Raw genomic sequence first — 20,960 nt, forward strand, 5'->3', positions numbered from 1 at the left:
GCAGGCAAAACTAGTCCAGCACCACAACGTTGTTACCAGAACTCCAAATTCACTTGTGGAATGTAGAAAGTAGCCCAAAATAAAGGTGCAGAAGTTAACCAGCAGAGGACAAACCAAAAAGTTAACCTGTGTGGAGGGGATGTGCTTCTGTGATATCTGTAATGATATCAGCAAATAGTGATGGTATTTGCCTGTTTGATTATTATGCCTTACCAGCATATTTGCCTGTTTGATTATTTATGCCTTACCAGCAGAGGGCATGGGAGAGAGGCAGTTTAGTTTGCGTTTTGGATGGATCTCTAAGATGGTGTCTCCTGTAAAGCAGTTAACTTACTTGAACACACTTTAGATTAAAAGACATTCTCTTTCATCAATGTGTCGTCATTGAACCCACATAGAAAACGATACAATATCATTCCTGACTGTTATCGCCATGAGTTGCTGGGGCAATCTAATATTATAATGAGCTTGTTGAATAATTCTGGTGCATGCTCTGGATGCCTGCGGAGGAGTCCGATCCAATGTGGCAGGAGGCACACTTCCAGCATAGCATGGGTGCGCGCTGTCCGCCATATTGGACATTGAAAAACAGGCACGGCGTGATCACAGATCTAGGCCAGCACCTCAAACAGTGCAGCACTCCCTCAACACTGCACTGACATGTCAGCCTAGATTATGTGCTCATGTCCCTGGTGTGGGGTTTGAACCCCCAGCCTTCTAACTCAAAGGTAAGAATGCTAGCCACTGACATCCTAAGCTGACATCTAAAGGCAAGATATGCAATGATCGTAAATATAGGGAGGGGAGACAATACGAAATGGTCCACACTTAGGGCTGGATTTTGCCAATGGGGAGCTTTTGGAGGCGGGACTCCCACTTGTCGGGTTTCAGTCCCACCTCCATCAACTTCTGGCCAACCCAGGCTATTTTCCCTTGATTAACCATGTTAAGCCCGCCCAGCGGGCTTAGCAGGCCAATTAAGGGAAAGCCGGTTACAGAGAACGTCAGTTTATGACGTTTCACCTGTCAAAAATGTTTGACAGATGAATTGTCATGGTTTTACAGCTCTGTGAAGCTGTCAAACACTGACATTCTCTGTAGTTTGATGAGTTCTTGAATTCAAGACCTCATCAAACCTCTTTCTTTTGCAGAAATGAGATGCTTGTTGCATTGGAGAATGCAACGGCCATCTGTCATCTCTACCGCGGAGGTGTGAGACTCTCTGTACACCCACCGACTGAAGCCTGCAGGAAGAAACAAAGGTAAGTACACTTTTTCTAACACTTTGCAGTTACCTCACATACTCACCTCTCCACACTTGCACCCATCACTTACGCTCACAGCGCACTTTTGGACCCCTCCGACCCCTGCAGACCCACTGCTCGCCTCGGTGACCCTGGCGGGGGTTCGCAGCCTTCGGGAAGCCCGCAGTTGTGTGGGTAAAATGGGGATAATCCTCTTATCTGCCTGTTAACTACCTGTTAACAGACAGATAAGTGGCACTAATCCCCTTCCCGCCTCCAAGGAGATGGGACCCGGCGTGTGTCTGCTACCCGCCTCCTGGCAAGATGGCACGGAGGCGGGTTGGGTACCCGCCCCCAAATTTGACCATTTTCCCGGTAGTCCCGCCTCCATACCCGCCTCCCCAGGGCTGGCAAGATTGCGCCCCTGCAGCCTGAGGCCTTGTGGTGGGATGAAGTTGACTTGTAGACAGTGTAGTATTAGCTTGGAGTGTCCAAGAACCAATGTCCAGCTTCAGAGTAAGTTGCTGTTGAGAGGGAGTGGATCCAGGAACCTGTCATTTAATGTACAGAAACTTGCAGGGAGCGCAAGCACAAATTCCCAATAAGTGCTCCCATAGGGTGAAGCGTCTTGCTAGGAATGCATACTCATCAAATTATCCCCTGTCCAGGCCCACGAGCAGAAGTGAGAGACAGGCAGCGTGGGGGAGAATTGGAGGCCATTGCTTTTATCTCACTACGTTCTCCCACCCTGCTGTTCCTCTTCCAGACTGAAAAATAAGGTGAGATTTATACAAATATCTCATGAAAAGAATAGAATAAAATGAGGACAAAAATCAAGCTATAGTCCAAATGGTCTAATGTTGGACCACTGAAAATCATAGGCTTTCATACAAGGGGGGTCAAGATTCCAGTCATATACGCCAGTAACATCAGCACAATCTGGGCCGAATCAGCCGAACCAGCGCAAAAGATCAGGGTATTTAAAACATGTGTTACGCCCAAAACCAATTAGGTTCATATTTTCCTCAATCTTTAACGCTGGTTTTAATTGCTCTACCATTGGTGGCCTTGCCTTCAGCTGCCTCTCTTTCCTCCTTTAAGACGCTCCTTAAAATCTACCTCTTTGACCAAGCTTTTGGTCACCAGCCCTAATTCCTCCTTACGTGGCTCGGCGTCAAATTCAGTTTGATAACGCTCCTGTGAAGCGCCTTGGGATGTTTTACTACATTAAAGGCGCTTTATAAATACAAGTTGTTGTTGTTGTTTTAAGATTCACTCGAATCAGGCCCCACCCACAAAGCTGGCTACGCCCCCTCACACCTCACCAGATTGGCTGGGATGCTGAGGTGCTGCCCCGGGGGAGTGGCAGTGTGTCAGTGGAGCAGGAACCTACTGTCCTCTCTCAGGATGACAGCATTCCTGCTCCCACCACTGCCACTCCGCCATTGATCTGTCATCCAGTCAGCCCAGACTGCCGCCGCGCAGCCTGAGGTGGCACAGTGTACAGCCAGGCCTTCCAGGCTCAGAGCTGGTCGAGTGCGTCCTGCAAGGCCATCTGTAGTCTCTGGCACCAACACTCAGCAGCCATCCACCAGCCCTGCTGCAGCCACTGGGGAGACACTATAGCAGTAAGTTAGGAAAAGGCACTGTAAAGAGGGCGAGTATGGGTTTGCACAAGAGTGATTAGTTAACACTGTTGTTGTATATATGTGTTTACTGAATGTTGACAAATTTATTAATGGAATGTTGCAGATTTTGTGGTGTCTCTCATTTCAGCTTTGAGCTGGGATACGGCAAGCGAAATGGATGGAATGATGGGGATGTGGTCAGGAACCGGGGTAGAATTTATTGGAACTGCAGTCTGATGAGGAATGCCGATTGAGTGGCTACCTACTCCCTCGCTGCTCCTCCTCGTCTCCTTCTCTTCCTCTTCCTCCTCCTGAGGTGGTCCCGCTATGCCTGCTGGCAATGGCTAGGCCCTGCATGCAGCACACCATGACAAAAAGGGACACCCGCTCAGTCGAGTACTGGAAGGCTCCTCCCGAGCGGTCAAGGCAGCGGAACTGTTGCTTGAGCAAGCCGATGGTCTGCTCGATGATGTTCGTGGTGGTGGTGGCATTGTTCTCACTGTATGAGTGCTGAGCAGCAGTGTTGGGGTTACAGAGGGGAGTCATGAGCTAGATGGAGAGCGAATAGCCCTTGTCTCCGATCAGCCAGCTACGAGCTTGATGTGGTGGCTGGAAGAGTGCTGGCACACCGGTCTGGCGCAGGATGAAGGCATCGTGGCTACTGCCAGGAAAGCGGGTATTGACGGTGAGGATTCGCTGTCTGTGGTCGCACACCAACTGCACATTAAGTGAGTGGTATCCTTTGTGGTTACGGTATACCTCAGGATTGTTATGGGGTGCCTGCAAAGCCACATGGGTGCAGTCAATGGCGCCCTGCACCATGGGGAAGCCCGCTATCCTGGCAAAGCCACATGCATGCTCATCCTGCTTCTCTCTAGTCATGGGGAAGGAAATGTAATCTGTTCTCCTTCTGTCAAGAGCCTCTGTGACCTCTCGGATGCAGCAATGGACAGCGAACTGCAAAATGTTGGATATGTCTCCTGCTGTAGACTAGAAGGATCCGCTGGCATAGAAATTGAGAGCGACGGTGACCTTGACTGCCACTGAGAGAGGCGTGGTGGTCCTGATCTGAGGCTGGAGGTCTGGCTGCAGGAGGTGGCAGAGCTCTGTGACCACCTCCTTGTTGAAGCGAAGCCTTCTAAGACACTGCTCCTCAGTTAAATTTATATCGGAGAAATGTTCCTGGAATACCCTGGGAGGGTAAGGCCTCCTGTTGAGAGCCCTGTTGGCCCTCCTCCCTCTGGCCACGTTTTCCAATCTCTGTCTCTGCCTCCGCTGCCTTCCGACGTTGATGCTGGAGGGCGAGGTCGAGCGCCAGTACAGTCCCTCATTAATATATACTAGTGTAGGTGTTCAAAATCTCAATACAATGAAATTAACAAATTTTTAGCAGCCAGAACTCTCCTGAAAGTAATAAACGTTAACCTCAGTTTCCCTATGTCAAACTGAGAAGGCAGCATTGATTGATGACTACAATCAAACCGGATGTTGATCCCTTTAAACGCCGCTTCTACAGCAGTCAACCGAATGAATCACATCTCCTCTTCCTGCCGTTGTCCATGCCAGGCGCTAAGGCAGGGGACAGCAGTCAATTTTTCATCTGGGCCGTTAACGGGGTGTTCCACACGCGTTGATGTCATGATCTGGCAGCAGCAAAAGGCATAGGCGCTAGATGTTATTGGCAGCGGTAAATCCCGGGTGAATGTCGCGTGCGGTGTTGGATTCGCCGCGCCCCACTGCAAACCCATTAGCGCCCACCCCCTCCCCCAGGCGCTAACTTGCAGAATTTCTCCACCTAAATTTGTTAAGAAACTGACTAGCGTACGCCAATTAAACTACTGATTTACTGATTTTAAATCAGGTTACACTCTGCTTAAAAATGCTTATTTTTTGTGATCAACCCATTTTCAGCTGTATTAATCAAACTGCGCCAGGTTACCACTCTTCAATATATCAAGGAATAATCTTTAATGGAAAAAAAAGAAACGATTATATTCTATTAACGCTGCCCGATTGCATTGGTTCATGGATGATTTGATGTTTGTGATTATGCAAATGCTTTTTTAGCGGAAACTTGAACTGTAACCAAACCCGGCGCAATTTCGAGCACATTTTGCCCCAATTTCAAAATTGTGCCCGAAGCAAAAACTCGTGTCCAAGGTCGCTACCTTTGGGGTAGAAATGGGTTATGCCTTGTTTTTGGTTCCGTAACCGATTTTGCACATGGAGCACATGCCCTGACTGAGAGGTCCGAGGCTGCCAGTGTCCATCGGCCTCCAGGGGCGTCTCGACTGTTTGAAGCGAGTGAATCTTAAACCAGCCGGCAGAAGCCCTCAGGTAAGATTCAGAGAAGGCCGGGGGTGAGGACAATGGGAGGCGCACCGATCGCAGGCCATTAGTGGCCCTTTGGAGGGGTGCCGTGGAGCTAGGAAGAACAAAAGAAAAAATGTACCTACCTTTATTGATGGTGGCCGCTTGCTAGGCTGCATCCGCGCCCTGGAAACCTGGGTGGAGCAGCCCTGACTCCTGCTCTGCTCAGGGCAGCTCAATTTCTCAGAGGGGACCGAACGCCTGTTTTAGGCAGCAGCCAGGAATGCCTGAATAATTGTCCAACCCAACTTGGTGTTGGACGTATTTCAGGCACCCTTGGGGTGTGGGAGACAACATTGTGAAATTGGTGCTTTGGGCCTCTTTCTGTGCCCGTGCAGCGAAATCCAATTTCTACCCCATCCCTGTCTTCCAGTTTCATTCCCTTCCCGTTTTTTTGTCTTTTCTCGTGACTTCTCACTGCCGCACTGGGATACTTTCAGCTACCTTTGCCCTTTTTACTATCTGCTCAGTGCCTGACTGAGATGATCGCGGTTAATCCCAAATCATCCGAGAGTTGTCACCTCTTTTTAGCTTTAAAAAAAACCCGTTCACTGAATATTAAGGCCTGGAAATTCGTAACGGATCAGTCGCCGGTTATACGCAATGCTGCTAACGGGCGGCCAATACTATACCGCCCGCTTTGTACCACCGCCTGAGACGAATTTCTAAGCCTAATTGTTTCTTTCTAATAGTAGTTTGCGTACCTGATCCTTGGCGTTTACCCTTGTTGTCCTCTTTGTTTTGTTCAGGCACTCCCTCATTTTCCACCTCCCAGCTTTGATGAAAGTTTCTTCCCCTCTGTTTTTCCAACGTTCTCTTTTCTATTTCAGTCTTGCTATATTTGCTATGTTTTTCTCTCTTTTTATCTCTCCCAATCAAACCTCTACTTAAGAATGCTTTGAAGAATGAATTGAAGGATTTACTTCAATGTCACCTAATGAAGTTAACCAGATTTAAAAAAAAAAATAATGAATATCTGATGATTAAATTCTGCATCATTTATTGAGGGGGCTAAGAGTCAAATTGGGACTTCAGGAATCCCAGGCCCACAGTTCTTAATATTGACATTTTAGTTGAAAAAACAGAAGTTATTTGTACAATGCTGTCAGGGAATTGCTAGAGTCTATAATTAAGGATAGGGTAACTGAACACCGTGAAAATTTTCAGTTGATCAGGGAGAGCCAGCATGGATTTGTGAAAGGTAGGTCATGCCTGACAAACCTGATTGAATTTTTTGAAGAGGTGACAAAAGAAATAGACAGGGGAATGTTATTTATATGGACTTCCGGAAGGCATTTGATAAAGTCTCACATAAGAGACTGCTAACTAAGGGAGAAGACCACAGAATTGAGGGCAAATTATTGACTTGGTTAGGAAATTGGCTGAGCGGCAGGAGACAGAGAGTAGAGATAATAGGTAGGTACTCAAATTGGCAGGATATGACTAGTGGTGTCCTGCAGGGATCTGTGTTGGGGCCTCAACTATTCATAATATTTACTAACGACTTAGATGATGGCATAGAAAGTCATATATCCAAATGTGCCGATGACACAAAGATAGGCGGCATTGTAGGCAGTGTGGATGAAAGCATAAAATTACAAAGAGATATTGATAGATTAAGTGAATGAGCAAAACAGTGCCAAATGGATTTCAATGTAAGCAAATATGAGGTCATCCACTTTGGACCTAAAAAGGATAGAACAGGGTACTTTCTAAATGGTGAAAAGTTAAAAACAGTGGATGTCCAAAGAGACTTGGGGGTCCAGGTACATAGATCATTAAAATGTCATGAACAGGTACAGAAAATAATCAAAAAGGCTAATGGAATGCTGGCCTTTATATCTAGAACTAGAATACAAGGGGTAGAAGTTATGCTGCAGCTGTACAAAACCCTGGTTGGACCACACCTGGAGCACTGTGAGCAGTTCTGGGCACCACACCTTAGGAAGGATAAATTGGCCTTGGAGGGAGGGCAGCGTAGGTTTACCAGAATGATACCTGGACTTCAAGGGTTAAGTTACGAGGAGAGATTGCACAAATCAGGGTTGTATTCCCTAGAATTTAGAAGGTTAAGGGGTGACCTGATCGAAGTTTTCAAGATATTGAGGGGAACTGATAGGATAGATAGAGAGAAACTATTTCCGCTGGTTGTGGATGCTAAGACTAGGGGGCATAGTCTAAAAATTAGAGCCAGGCCTTTCAGGAGTGAAATTAGGAAACACTTCTACACACAAAGGGTGGTAGAAGTTTGGAACTCTCTTCTACAAATGGCAATTGATGCTGGGTCAATTGTTAATTTTAAATCTGAGATTGATAGCTTTTTGTAAACTAAAGGTATTAAGGGATATGGGCCAAAGGCGGGTATATGGAGTTAGGTCACAGATCAGCCATGATCTCATTGAATGGCAGAACAGACTCGAGGGGCTGAATGACCTCCTTCTGTTCCTATGTTCCAATGATCCACAGGCAATCTGTCATGGCTCTTCAACACATATGCTTAACAGAATGTACAGAAAAAGAACTTTATAACATCTTTCATGACAACCGGACATCCCAAAGTGCTTTGAAGCCAATGAAATACTTTTTGAAGGGTAGTTACTGTTGTAATGTAGGAAACACAGCAGCTAATTTGTGCACAGCAAGCTCCCAAAAAACAGCAATGTGATAATGACCAGATAATCTGCTTTAGTGATGTTGATTGAGGAATAATTATTGGCCAGGGCACCCCCACTCTCCTTTGAAACAGTGCCATAGGATCTTTTATGACCACCTGAGAAAGCTGACGGGGCCTATTTTAACATTTCATCCGAAAGACGGCACCTCCGACAGTGCAGCACTTCCTCAGTAGTGCACTGGAGTGTCAGCCTAGATTTTTTGCTCAAATTTTTGGAGTGGAGACTTGAACCCACAACTTTTTGACTTGAGAGGCAAGGGTGCAACCCACTGAGCCATGGCTGACCTTTCCTCGAACTTGAATAGAGTTCCTCAGAATGGGGAGATAAATTCTAGTTTCTGTCTGCAATGTGTACAAGCTATGGCTATGTTACTACATTTAGTTTACGAAGTTTAAATGGTGTGAGACTACAAAATACTGCGGTACAAAGGGATCTGGGGGTCCTAGTACATGAAGCACAAAAGTTAGCATGCAGGTACAGCAAGTAATTAGGAAGGCTAATGGAATGTCGGCCTTTATTGCAAGGGGTATGGAGTATAAAAGTAGGGAAGTTTTGATGCACCTTTTCAGGGCGCTGGTGAGACTGCACCTGGAGTACTGCGTACAGTTTTGGTCTCCATATTTAAGGAAGGATATACTTGCATTGGAGGCAGTACAGAGGAGGTTCACTAGGTTGATTCCCGGGATGAAGGGGTTGACGTATGACGAAAGGTTGAGCAGGTTGGGCCTATACTCATTGGAGTTTAGAAAAATGAGAGGTGATCTTATTGAAACATATAAGATTCTGAGGGGATTGACAGGGTGGATGCTGAGAGGATGTTTCCCCTCATGGGGGAATCTAGAACTAGGGGGCATAGTCGCAGAATAAGGGGTCGCCCATTTAAGACGGAGATGAGGAGGAATTTCTTCTCTCAGAGGGTCGTGAATCTTTGGAATTCTCTCCCCCAGAGAGCTGTGGAGGCGGAGTCATTGAATATATTCAAGGCGGAGATAGACAGACATTTGAACTACAAGGGAGTCGAGGGGTACGGGGGGAGAGCGGGAAAGTGGTGTTGAGGCCAAGATTGGATCAGCCGTGATCTTATTGAATGGCGGAGCAGGCTCGAGGGGCCGATTGGTCTACTCCTGCTCCTGTTTCTTATGTTCTTATGTTCACCCTTCACTTCCTTTATTGGGCCAACATTAAGATTACCTGCAAGTCCTTCTTCAATCACACACAGCAGCACATAGCATTAGCTATCGGGTGTCACAGCCGGTTTTCACTGTTGATGGAAAGCTAAATACTCATGCACAAAATGGTTCCGGGAGGAAAAAAAAAAATCTGGCAGATCATTTCAGTTTGAACATGGTAAGAATACCTGTGGCTAAGTTTGAAGGGATCTTCATCAACTTATAATACATATTACCTACCATAACTGATCGCTGGAACCACCACTGTCCTCATCACAGCTCACTCTGAAATGTAGAATTCTTTTAATTCCCCAATTCAGAAGGGCTTGTGTAGAAGGATCAATGCTATGGAGCATGCCTGGTGCACTAAAATCATTTACTGCTATGGATCGCCCACATATAAACTGTACTAATGATAAATTATGTGCGCTATCTACTTTATTTTGCCGCCTTGTATATATGAAAGTACTATCAATGTTGTTTATAAAACATGGCGAGGATGCTGTACTACACCACAATTTTAATTCCAGGCCAGTCTATGCCATATTATCTTACCATCTTACCATCGCCAAATCCTGGGAGTCACCATTGGCCAGAAACTTAACTGGACCAGCCACATAAATACTGTGGCAACAAGAGCAGGTCAGAGGCTGGGTATTCTGTGGCAAATGTCTCACCTCCTGACTCCCCAAAGCCTTTCTACTATCGACAGTGCACAAGTCAGGAGTGTGATGGAATACTCTCCACTTGCCTGGATGAGTGCAGCTCCAACAACTCTCAAGAAGCTCAACACCATCTAGGACAAAGCAGCCCGCTTGATTGAAACCTTAAACATTCAGTCCCTCCACCACCAGCGTACCATGGCTGCAGTGTGTACCATCTACAAGATGCACTGCAGCAACTCGCCAAGGCTTCTTCGGCAGCACCTCCCAAACCCGCGACCTCTTCCACCTAGAAGGACAAGGGCAGCAGGCGCATGGGAACACCACCACCTCCAAGTTCCCCTCCAAGTCACACACCATCCTGACTTGGAAATATATCGCCGTTCCTTCATCGTTTCTGGGTCAAATCCAGGAACTCCCTCCCTAACAGCACTGTGGGAGTACCTTCACCACACAGACTGCAGCGGTTCAAGAAGGCGGCTCACCACCACTTTCTCAAGGTCAATTAGGGATGGGCAATAAATGCTGGCCTTCCCAGCGACGCCCACATCCCATGATCAATTTAAAAATTTATTATCTTAATGTGTGTAACCAAACGGCCTAGTCTTAAACTATAGCACAGTACCTTTTATTATGGAACAATGAACTTTATTGAACAATAAAAAATATACACCAGGGAAAATATTTTGTTTATTTTTTATATTCTCAAAATGTGTTCTTTTCATTTGTTTGTCGAACCCATGTTTCAAAATATTCAAAGGGCACTTTTGTTGCTACAGTAAAATTGTGTAACAATTGTAGCTTTTGAAATGAAAATCTGATTTTTTTTTTCTGTTTTACATACAAGTGTTTTACGATGGTAATGAAAACTAAGTGGTTCTTTCCGATTCGTCTACTCCGTACAGTTGAGACAGTTTTTTGAACTGAGGTCCCCAGTCGCCAAGGTAATTATAATCCTGTTCAGAGTGTGTGGTGACTGAATCCAGTGAACTTATCGATCCAGCGTTTGATCCGTGACCTTCATATGCATATGTCTGGAGAGAGTCATATGGAGGAACACTTGGATCCAGGTCAGCCTCCTGCAGTTTGAGCGTAATAAACTCATGAATGTCAGGGCTGTTCGGGGCTGAGGGGGGTCTGTGCCTGGGCACGGGCTCTACATCTGGTCTGACGTCTCGCCGATATCGCACCTCCTCGGCCGCTGCGGGATTTCTCAGTGCCGTGATGTCGAATGCCTCCGTATCCTCTTCCCCTCCTCCCTCGTCATCGTAGGCCACCACGTTCTCTCTGATATCTTCCTCCGAAATAATGAGGGGCTCTTTCTTACCCCGCTTCAGGGTGATGAACAGAACGATGATAGCTGCGGAGAGAAGATGGTTGAAGCAATGAGTTTTCAGGGAGGAAAAGCAAATTTGGGGGATTCACTCCTACAGCTGATGATTTTAGCAGAAGGTTAGCCTGAGATACGCGCGCTAAGGTTTTTTTTCTAAAATTATCGACAGAAAGAGAAATTTCACCCCTCGTCCCCCCGTCTGCTTTCTGGAGTAGGATGTAACAAAGTAACACTACAAAGGCAAAATAGAAGATTAGCAGCAATTATATTGAATGCGAATTTCAAGAATTGGCGAATTTATTTCATATCCAGATGAGGGAGCAATTGATTTTTGTCACCTGACTATCGCTGTAAGACAACATTTCCAACTGACAGCTCTCAGTGCAAGCACTTCAAACAAACAAGCTAATGCTTGACTTAAAATAATGTCGGCAGGAATTCGGTACAAGCACTCACACCACAATTTGCCATCTTATGTTCAAAGCGGTTTGCAATAGTTGGCACTTCTCAGACCTACAGTCAATCCAATGTGTTTAGGATATACACAGATTCATTTTTAGTTTATTTATGAGGCGTTTCGCTGAAGTATAGCATTAAAAAAAGTAGTCTGAGATGAATTACGGTGACGCATTTGGTCCTGATTGATTTTACATCCAATATATGAATAAGTGGCTGTCTGCAATATACCCTCACAGTTGCTTAATCTTCTTTTCAAGTTGCAGTGCATGTTAGTGGCTGAAACACTTGCGTCTTAATTTTCCCTGTAACAATTTATTTCAACAAAGAACAGTAATGGGTTTTGATCCAGGAGGACTGGTGGCTTCAAACAGGAAATTAATGCCACTCCAATAATGCCTTTTCCAACAAGCCAATATCTTATTTTTATATAACTCGATTGCTTGTATTGCAAAAAGGAAAATAAATTTGCTGATGCTTGCCACTGGGACATCACTTTAAGGCCTGGCTTTTTTGTACAATCACCATTTCTGTGTTTTATTTAAGGAGGAGACAGAACAATAAGCTGTCTCTACTGGGGTGACAGCTCCAGCATTATTTTTACTGTGAGGAGGATGTCGTGAAACTCCAGTACAATTTGGACATAAGAACATAAGAAATAGGAGCAGGAGTAGGCCAATTGGCCCCTCGAGCCTGCTCCGCCATTCAATAAGATCATGGCTGATCTGATCCTAACTGCCAATCCACTATCACAGAACCTTCTCCTGAATCTAACAGAATTAGACACACGAACTAGGAGCAGGATCAGGCTACACGGCCCCTGGGCCCGCTCCGCTACCCACAGGGCCATGACCGATCCGAACCTAGACTCATGTCCAAATTCCTGCCCGCTCCCCGTAACCCTTAATTCCCTTTGCTTCTAGGAAACTGTCTATTTCTGTTTTAAATTTATGTAATGATGTAGCTTCGACAGCTTTTTGGGGCAGCATATTCCATGGACCTACCACCCTCTGAGTGAAGTAGTTCCTCCTCATCTCAGTTTTGAGAGCAGCCCCTTATTCTAAGACTATGCCCCCTAGTTCTAGTTTCACCCATCATCGGGAACATCCTCCCCGCATCCACCCGATCCAACCCCTTCACAATCTTATATGTTTCAATAAGATCGCCTCTCATTCTTCTGAACTCCAATGAGTAGAGTCCCAATCTACTCAACCTCTCCTCATACGTCCATCCCCTCATCACCGGGATTAACCGAGTGAACCTTCTTTGTACTGACTCGAGAGCAAGTATGTCTTTTTTTAAGTATGGACACCAAAACTGTATGCAGTATTCCAGGTGCGGTCTCACCAATACCTTGTACAACTGAAGCAATACCTCCCTATTTTTATATTCTATCCCCCTAGCAATGAAAGCCAACATTCCATTGGCCTTCTTAATCACTTGCTGCACCTGCATACTAACCTTTTGAGTTTCGTGCACCAGGACCCCCAGATCCCTTTGTACTTCAGTACTTTCCAGTTTCTTGCCATTAAGATAATAACTTGCTCTACGATTTTTCCTGCCAAAGTGCATAACCTCACATTTTCCAGTATTGTATTCCATCTGCCAAATCTCTGCCCACTTACTTAGCCTGTCGATGTCCCCTTGCAGGTTTTTTATGTCCTCCTCACTCACTACTTTCCCCCCCATCTTAGTATCATCTGCAAACTTTGATATGTTACACTCGGTCCCCTCCTCCAAATCGTTAATATAGATTGTAAAGAGTTGGGGACCCAGCACTGACCCCTGCGGAACACCACTAGTTACTGATTGCCAGTCTGAGAATGAACCATTTATCCCAACTCTCTGCCTTCTGTTAGATAGCCAATCCTCTATCCATGCCAGAATATTACTCCCAATCCCGTGATTTTTTATCTTAAGCAATAATCTTTTGTGTGGCACCTTGTCAAATGCCTTTTGGAAGTCTAAATACACTACGTCCACTGGCTCCCCTTTATCCACCCTATATGTTACTTCCTCAAAGAACTCCAGCAAATTTGTCAAACATGACTTCCCCTTCATAAAACCATGCTGACTTTGTCCTATTAAATTATGATTATCCAAATGTCCTGTTACTGTCTCCTTAATAATGGACTCCAAAATTTTACCTACCACAGATGTTAGGCTAACCGGTCTATAGTTTCCAGCCTTCTGTCTACTGCCCTTTTTAAATAAGGGTGTTACATTAGCAGTTTTCCAGTCTGCCGGGACCTTTGCCGAGTCCAGGGAGTTTTGGAAAATTATTACCAATGCATCCACAATCCCTACCGCCACTTCCCTCAAGACCCTAGGATGTAAGCCATCCGGTCCAGGTGATTTATCCGCCTTGAGTCCCATTATTTTCCCGAGTACCACTTCCTTAGTGATTTTGATCGTGTTTAGCTCCTCCCCCCCTATAGCCCCCTGTTTGTCCAGTGTTGGGATATTCTTAGTGTCCTCTACTGTAAAGACTGATACAAAATATTCATTCAGTGTTTTAGCCATCTCCATCTTTCCCACCATTAATTTCCCGGTCTCATCCTCTAAGGGATCAACATTTACTTTAGCCACCCTTTTTCTTTTTATATAACTATAAAAACTCTTACTATCTGTTTTTATATTTTTTGCTCATTTACTTTCATAATCTATCTTCCCTTTCTTAATCTTTTTGTTATTTTTTGCTGTCTTTTAAAGTTTTCCCAATCCTCTATCCTCCCACTAGATTTGGCTACCTTATATGCCCTTGTTTTTAGTCAAATACTATCCTTAATTTCTTTACTTAGCCACGGATGGCTGTCTTTTCTTTTACACCCTTTTCTTCTCAGTGGAGTATATATTTTTTGGAAGTTGTAAAATAACTCCTTAAATGTACACCACTGATCATGTATCGTCTTACCCTTTAATCTATTTTCCCAATCCACTCTACTCAATTCTGCTCTCATACCTTCATAGACAGATTGGGTGATTGGGCAGAAACATGGCAAATGCACTATAATGTGGATAATGTGAGGTTATCCACTTTGGTGGCAAAAACAGGAAGACAGATTATTATTTGAATGGCAATAGATTTAGAGAAGGGGATGTGCAAAGAGACCTGGGTGTTCTTGTGCACCAGTCGCTGAAGGTAAGCATGCAGGTGCAGCAGTCGGTTAAGTAGGCAAATGGTATGTTGGCCTTCGTAGCAAGAGGGTTCGAGTACAGGAACAAGGATGTCTTGCTACAGTTGTACAGGGCCTTGGTGAGACCGCACCTTGAGTATTGTGTGCAGTTTTGGTCGCCTTACCTGAGGAAGGACGTTCTTGCCATGGAAGGAGTGCAGCGAAGATTCACCAGGCTGATACCTGGGATGGCAGGAATGACGTATGAGGAGAGATTGTGTCGATTGGGCTTATACTCACTGGAGTTTAGAAGATTGAGAGGGGATCTCATCGAAACCTATAAAATTCTGTCAGGCCTGGACAGACTAGATGCAGGAAGGATATTTATGATGGCCGGGGAGTCCAGAACCAGGGGTCACAGTCTAAGGATAAGGGGTAAGCCATTTAGGACTGAAATGAGGAGGAATTTCTTCACCCAGAGAGTGGTGAACCTGTGGAATTCCCTGCCACAGAGGGCGGTGGAGGCCAGTTCATTAAATATATTCAAAAAGGAGTTGGATATATTTCTTAAGGCGAAAGGGATCAAGGGATATGGGGAGAAGGCAGGGACAGGCTACTGAATTTGGATGATCAGCCATGATCTCATTGAATGGCGGAGCAGGCTCGAAGGGCCGAATGGCCTACTCCTGCTCCTATCTTCTATGTTTCTATGTTTTCTATGTTGCTATGTTTCATTCACGGGATGTGGGCGTCGCTGGCAGGGCCAGCGTTTATTGCCCATCCCTAATTGCCCTCGAGAAGGTGGTGGTGAGCCGCTTTCTTGAGGGGCTTGCTAGGCCATTTCAGAGGGGCCGTTAAGAGTCAACCACATTGCTGGCTGTGGGTCTGGAGTCACATATAGGCCAGACCGGATAAGGACAGCAGATTTCCTTCCCGATCTTGGTGATAGATTTGGGAAAGTCCACCAAGGTTCCTGCTCCTGGTCACAATCCCCAGTCCTTATCACACGCGTATACTTTTGGCGTGTGTGTGTGTGAGGCATGGGTGACATCAGGATTGGGCAAGGCTGTGATGCTACTCACAGCCGAATCTGCCAACACACATTTATTAGGCTCAAACATGGAGAATCGTCACTTGGAAGAGCAATCAAATGGTGACAATATAATATACATTCGGAGCAAAGATTGAGTAATCTGGGAAAATAAATAAATTGTTGGCAAGCTGGCAAGTCTTTGTAGGAGGTGCAGCTCTAGAAATGAATTAGCTTCAATGAATACTCCACCTCCAGAGACTCATTTTCCAACTCAACTCAAGGAAAGAGAACCATGTTTATTTTTCACTGATGAGGGTTGAAATTAAGATGTGTTTTCACAGTATCACATTCCCAGTGGATAAGAGACCAAACCGATTCCCCCACAGCTAACTCATCACTGAGACACAAGCATTCTTACTGAGCTTCACCGGAGTCCAGGCTGAAAATACAAAGTAATCCTAGTACAAAGTACAAAAACATATCGGGGTAGAGTGTCGTCTTCACCGCACAGCTGGTAATCTGATGGAGCAGGTCTCCCGCCCTTAATAGAACCTGCCCAATTTTCATTCCATCGGTTTCTATATAAAGGGCGAACAATCCACTCCAGCAGATTACCGTCCAGGGGGGTAAAGGTTAATGTCCGCCCCCATCATTCTCCAATGCTGCCTCTGTTCCACAATGAAAACTGAGGAGATATAACCAGAATGCTGCAATCTCAGCAAGTGAACTCTGGAGAAATGTTCAAACATGCATCAGTCTGATTCTCTCATGTAATTGTGCAGAACAAATCAAGCGTATCTTTGCTCAGGCTGTAACAGTAGTTAAGCGTTTGTTTTTCCAAGCAGTTTCAAAGTATAAACTTTTTTGTGGTAAGTTTTGACAGGAATAGTATTGCCAAGTGAGATTGGCAACTGGTACCGGCCCTAAACCAGAGACATGGAAACATAGAAGATAGGAGCAGGAGTAGGCCATTCGGCCCCTTGAGCCTGCTCCACCATTTAATGAGATCATGGTCGATCATCCACATTCAGTACCCTGTCCCTGCCTTCTCCCCATATCCCTTGATCCCTTTAGCCTTAAGAAATATATCTAACTCCTTCTTGAATATATTTAATGAATTGGCCTCAACTGCTTTGTGTGGTAGAGAATTCCACAGGTGCACCACTCTCTGGGTGAAGAAATTCCTCCTCATCTCTGTCCTACATGGCTTACCCCTTATCCTTTGACTGTGATCCCTGGTTCGGGACTCCCCGACCATCGGGAACATCCTTCCTGCATCTAGTCTGTCTTGTCCTGTTAGAATTTTATAAGTTTCAATGAGATCCCCTCTCATTCTTCTAAACTCCAGCGAGTACAAGCCCAATCGACCCAATCTCTCCTCATACGTCATTCCTGCCATCCCAGGTATCAGTCTGGTGAATCTTCGCTGCACTCCCTCCATGGCAAGAACATCCTTCCTCAGATAAGGCGACCAAAACTGCACACAATACTCCAGGTGTGGTCTCACCGAGACAACTCTTCCCCTATAAAAAGGATGTTCTGCAGATCATAAGAACATAAGACTTAGGAGCAGGATTCGGCCTACGGCCCCTCGAGCCTGCTCCGCCATTCAATAAAATCATGTCTGATCTTAGACCTCACCTCCACTTTCCTGCCCGATCTCCATATCCTTTATTCCCCTCGAGTCCAAAAATCTATCTATCACAGCCTGTGAAGGAATCAGCCATATAACGTATTCAGAAAAAGACACCATTCTATGAAAGACTTCTGGCCTTATTAAAACATGACAAACTGAGTTTGGAAATCTAGAAACCTAACGATGAAAAAACTGTGAAAGCATTCTGGCTACAGAGATAAGATAGTTGTTGACACTGAATTAATAACCTTATTGAAACAGAAGGTTAAAGGCTCCGCCAGGCTGAACCTTTCAGGATGAAACAATGGTTCATCCTGGATAAGGTGTTCTAAATTACACTTCGTAAAGAAACACATAAAAGTAAGAAACATCTGCCTTCATAAGAATGACATCAACTAAAACACACCTGCCGTTACACCATTTTTTTATGGTAAACTTAGAACACCTAGAGAGGAGACCTGATTCTGTAATAGTACCAGCTGATCTGGCAGTAAGAATTGCAGAGATCAGCAGAAAAATAACTAGAGATAATTAGCTTGCATCAGCAGAAAACCTTAAAGGAAATACCACTGGAAAAGGGTATAAATATTGAACTCTCAAATGGGATAGTAGACTCGCTTTAAAGGGGCAAAGCGATTCTTGGCTTCAGAGGCGCCTCTGTAAGTCTCCAACTCTTTGTACCTCGGGGATCAAAGGTATTTGATTTTGGTGGATATCCTGAATAGAACTTTAAGAACTGTAAAACTGTAGCGAAGATTTGAGAGTAAGGTTCTCTGATAATAAAATTGTAAGCTTTCTCTTTTTGGAACTGTTAATGTTGCGATTGACTCACCAACTGTCAATTACATGTCAGTTCTTTAATAAATCTATATATTTTTAGAATTGTCTCACATAAGGGTGCTGTATCAAAAACTCGTGAACTAAATCTCTGTACGCTCTTTGGTGAGGAGTTGCAGAATTCTGGGGGAGTTTACCGGATCCTCATAATATCCGTAATGTTACAGTCTAGCTAAACTTATTAAAAGTGCTATCGGGAGGACGGTAACATTTTCAGGTTGTTCCTTTCCTTTAGGGAGAGATAGTCTGGACCTTTAGACCCAATTAAGCGTCTTTAGGATTCGGCTACCTCAAACTTTAGTTGAAAGTGAACGTCTGAGGAATATGCCTGATCCAGGGTAGCCCTAAAGGGGCTAGGACTAGTAAATATCCTTTCAAGCCTTGAATATACTCAACAACTCAGCATCTACAACCCTCTGGGGCAGAGGATTCCAAAGTTTCACAACCCTCTGAGTGAAGAAATTCCTCCTCATCTCAGTCTCAGATGGCCGACCCCTTATCCTGAGACTAGGCCCCCCTAGTTACAGACTCTCCAACTATGTTCCCTGTAATTTTCTTTTGGGCCTACGCGCTCCCTTTAAGGGGCTGCACGGGCCATTCAAAATACTGCGCCTGCGCGGTTTTTGCATTGAAATGCCGGCAAGCTGGCTGCGCGGGTTTCCTGCAGCAGTCCGCAGCCGCACACCTTACAGGGAACACTGCTCTCCAGCCAGGCAAACAACCTCTCAGCATCTAAAAAAGTCCCAGGAGCTGGAGATAAGGAAATAGGATGGCAGACGCCACCTACAGGTATGTGGTAAGATTTTGCTTCCCTCTCCCTTCGTTTCCGACTGAACCTCACCTCAACTATCAGCAAACTATAGCATGGAGCTCTGATGTCACTCATTGAATTGAAAATCTAACGTGAACTCTGCTCCTCAGCAACCCATTCTAATCTCGCTTGCTCGTTTCTTCCGCTAGATGCACCAGGTGGAGGGGAAACCAGGCAACTGCTGGCAAATCAAAGTGGAGTCACTCACTCTTCCCTTTCAAGCACTGGCCAAGAGACATCCACTCTGGGGAAACAGACAGTGAGCCAAAGGGGAGTGCACAACATGATGGACGGAAGACAAGCGAGTGAGCAGGAGCAGCTTCAGGGATGGAACTTGAGGAGCGAGACTTTGCAGACTGGAGGGTGGGGATATATTAGCACTCGGCTGAACAGCCTGTGGATTCAGATCTGACAAGTCCCGCTTTTAAAAGGTGGCTAGGTGCCGAACAGCTGGCAGGAACGTCGCCCGTGTCTGTCATTCTGCCACAGATGGTGGGTAAGTACAGCTGTGCACTGCCCACTTCAGCAGCACCATGATGGATGGTGCAATCACACTGCCGTCCACTTTGGAGCGTGCGACAGCTCCCAGAACATCTGCAGTAGAAGCTCGCATGACACAGGCCCTGTCATGAATCTTATCATTCATGAAGAAATGACTCATGAAATAACACTGGGCGGCCAGCTGGTGGCGGCGTCCAAGGAGCATAAATACTCGGGTGTGGGCCCAGCTTGCTCAGGATGATTCTGTAACCAGGAACTACACAAACCAAGTGCTCAGTAGTCTTTTTACATCAGGCCCTAAGGGCAGTTCTATGCTTTCTCCACGCATGCTGCCATAGAGGTCTCCACTGCCAGATTGGAAAACACTGTCCCTTTCCCCATTGGAAACAATTTCTCTTTATTTACTCCCCTGCTCTTCTTCGAAATAGTACCACGGGATCTTGTATGTCCACTGGAGAGAGCAGACAAAGCTTCGGTTTAACATCTTATCCGAAAGACGACAAAACTCCCTCAGCACTGCACTGGAGTGTCAGCCTGGATTTTTGTGCTCTGGTCTCTGGAGTGGGACTTTGAACTCACAACCTTTGACTCAGAGGCGAGAGTGCTGCCCACTGAGCCATGGCTGACACCACAGGACAACTTGTAGTAAATATAAATATGATTTATCCCATGTGAAGCTCATTGTTACAATTTAGAATGTCATCTCAACATCTCCATTGGTTTACTGCTTTGTAGTGTGTGGATAGACAACCAGTATCTTTATATACAGTAGATTCATTTTATTATACACCATTTTACAGAAGCAAATTAAGCAACAGTAACAGACAAGAAGGTAATAGGTTGTCATTTCTAGACAGGCATGGTGGGTGAAGGATAAGGCCACAGATTGACTGCTTCAATTAAACTGAGAACAACTATACAAGCCTGTTTTTAACTTAGTCACATCAAAGCAAGTGAAACTCATTTGTATTAAAGGATTCAAACAATTAATAGGATTAAGTTGTAAATAATTTGGAACTAATTCACTGTGTCAGTCTTAGTGATGCTGGCATGAAGACATTGCCAGCAACCAATGGACCCAATTGCTGCATGTCAGCTGTGAAATTCAAAGCGCACACCCCTGCATTTCCCGATGTTGAGTCTGCCAGCGCTGAGCAGACCCGACAGGCAGCGGTGAGGGACCCAATTCAAATCATTAGTGGTTTGTTTACAGCCACTTAACAATGCTATTTTTTCCCAGCTTTTTAACTTTCCCAGGTCTCCCACGGGTTTCCCACTGTGTCTGGACCTCATCAGTGAAGCTGAGGCGGGAGGTCAGTGGCCATTGTATCAGCTGATGAGTTGACAGCTTCAAATGTCAACTCATCACTCCCAGCTGATTCAGATATCTTCCCTTTAAGCACTAGCATCTCTAAACTGTATTTTCACTACAGATTCAGGATGCTGCAAGTCTTTATACAAGTCTCCATCCAGACTGACCTCATTAGCC

At 45.2% G+C, this 20,960-nt stretch overlaps 1 protein-coding gene and 1 long non-coding RNA gene across 5 annotated transcripts in view; one reads left to right on the top strand and one right to left on the bottom strand.

The window, feature by feature from the left end:
- The first annotated feature begins 4,919 nt into the window (after positions 1-4,919).
- On the top strand, positions 4,920-20,610 carry LOC147117867 (uncharacterized). The gene is made up of 3 exons (XR_015078557.1): positions 4,920-5,209; positions 10,596-10,692; positions 19,120-20,610. It is a non-coding gene; the product is annotated as an uncharacterized LOC147117867 (long non-coding RNA).
- LOC147117868 (cadherin-18-like) overlaps positions 10,427-20,960 on the bottom strand; it is a 1,002,068-nt gene continuing 991,534 nt past the window's right edge. For all 4 annotated transcript variants that reach the window (XM_085989250.1, XM_085989251.1, XM_085989249.1 and 1 more), the window contains one exon: positions 10,427-11,108. In XM_085989250.1, the coding sequence (XP_085845376.1) occupies positions 10,618-11,108 (491 nt within the window). In that variant the 3' untranslated portion in view covers positions 10,427-10,617. The remainder of the gene's footprint in view (positions 11,109-20,960) is intronic.

Source organism: Somniosus microcephalus, chromosome 5 (genome assembly GCF_052327205.1).
Source record: "Somniosus microcephalus isolate GS21.2 chromosome 5, FLI_Smic_1.0, whole genome shotgun sequence".
NCBI lineage: Eukaryota > Metazoa > Chordata > Chondrichthyes > Squaliformes > Somniosidae > Somniosus > Somniosus microcephalus.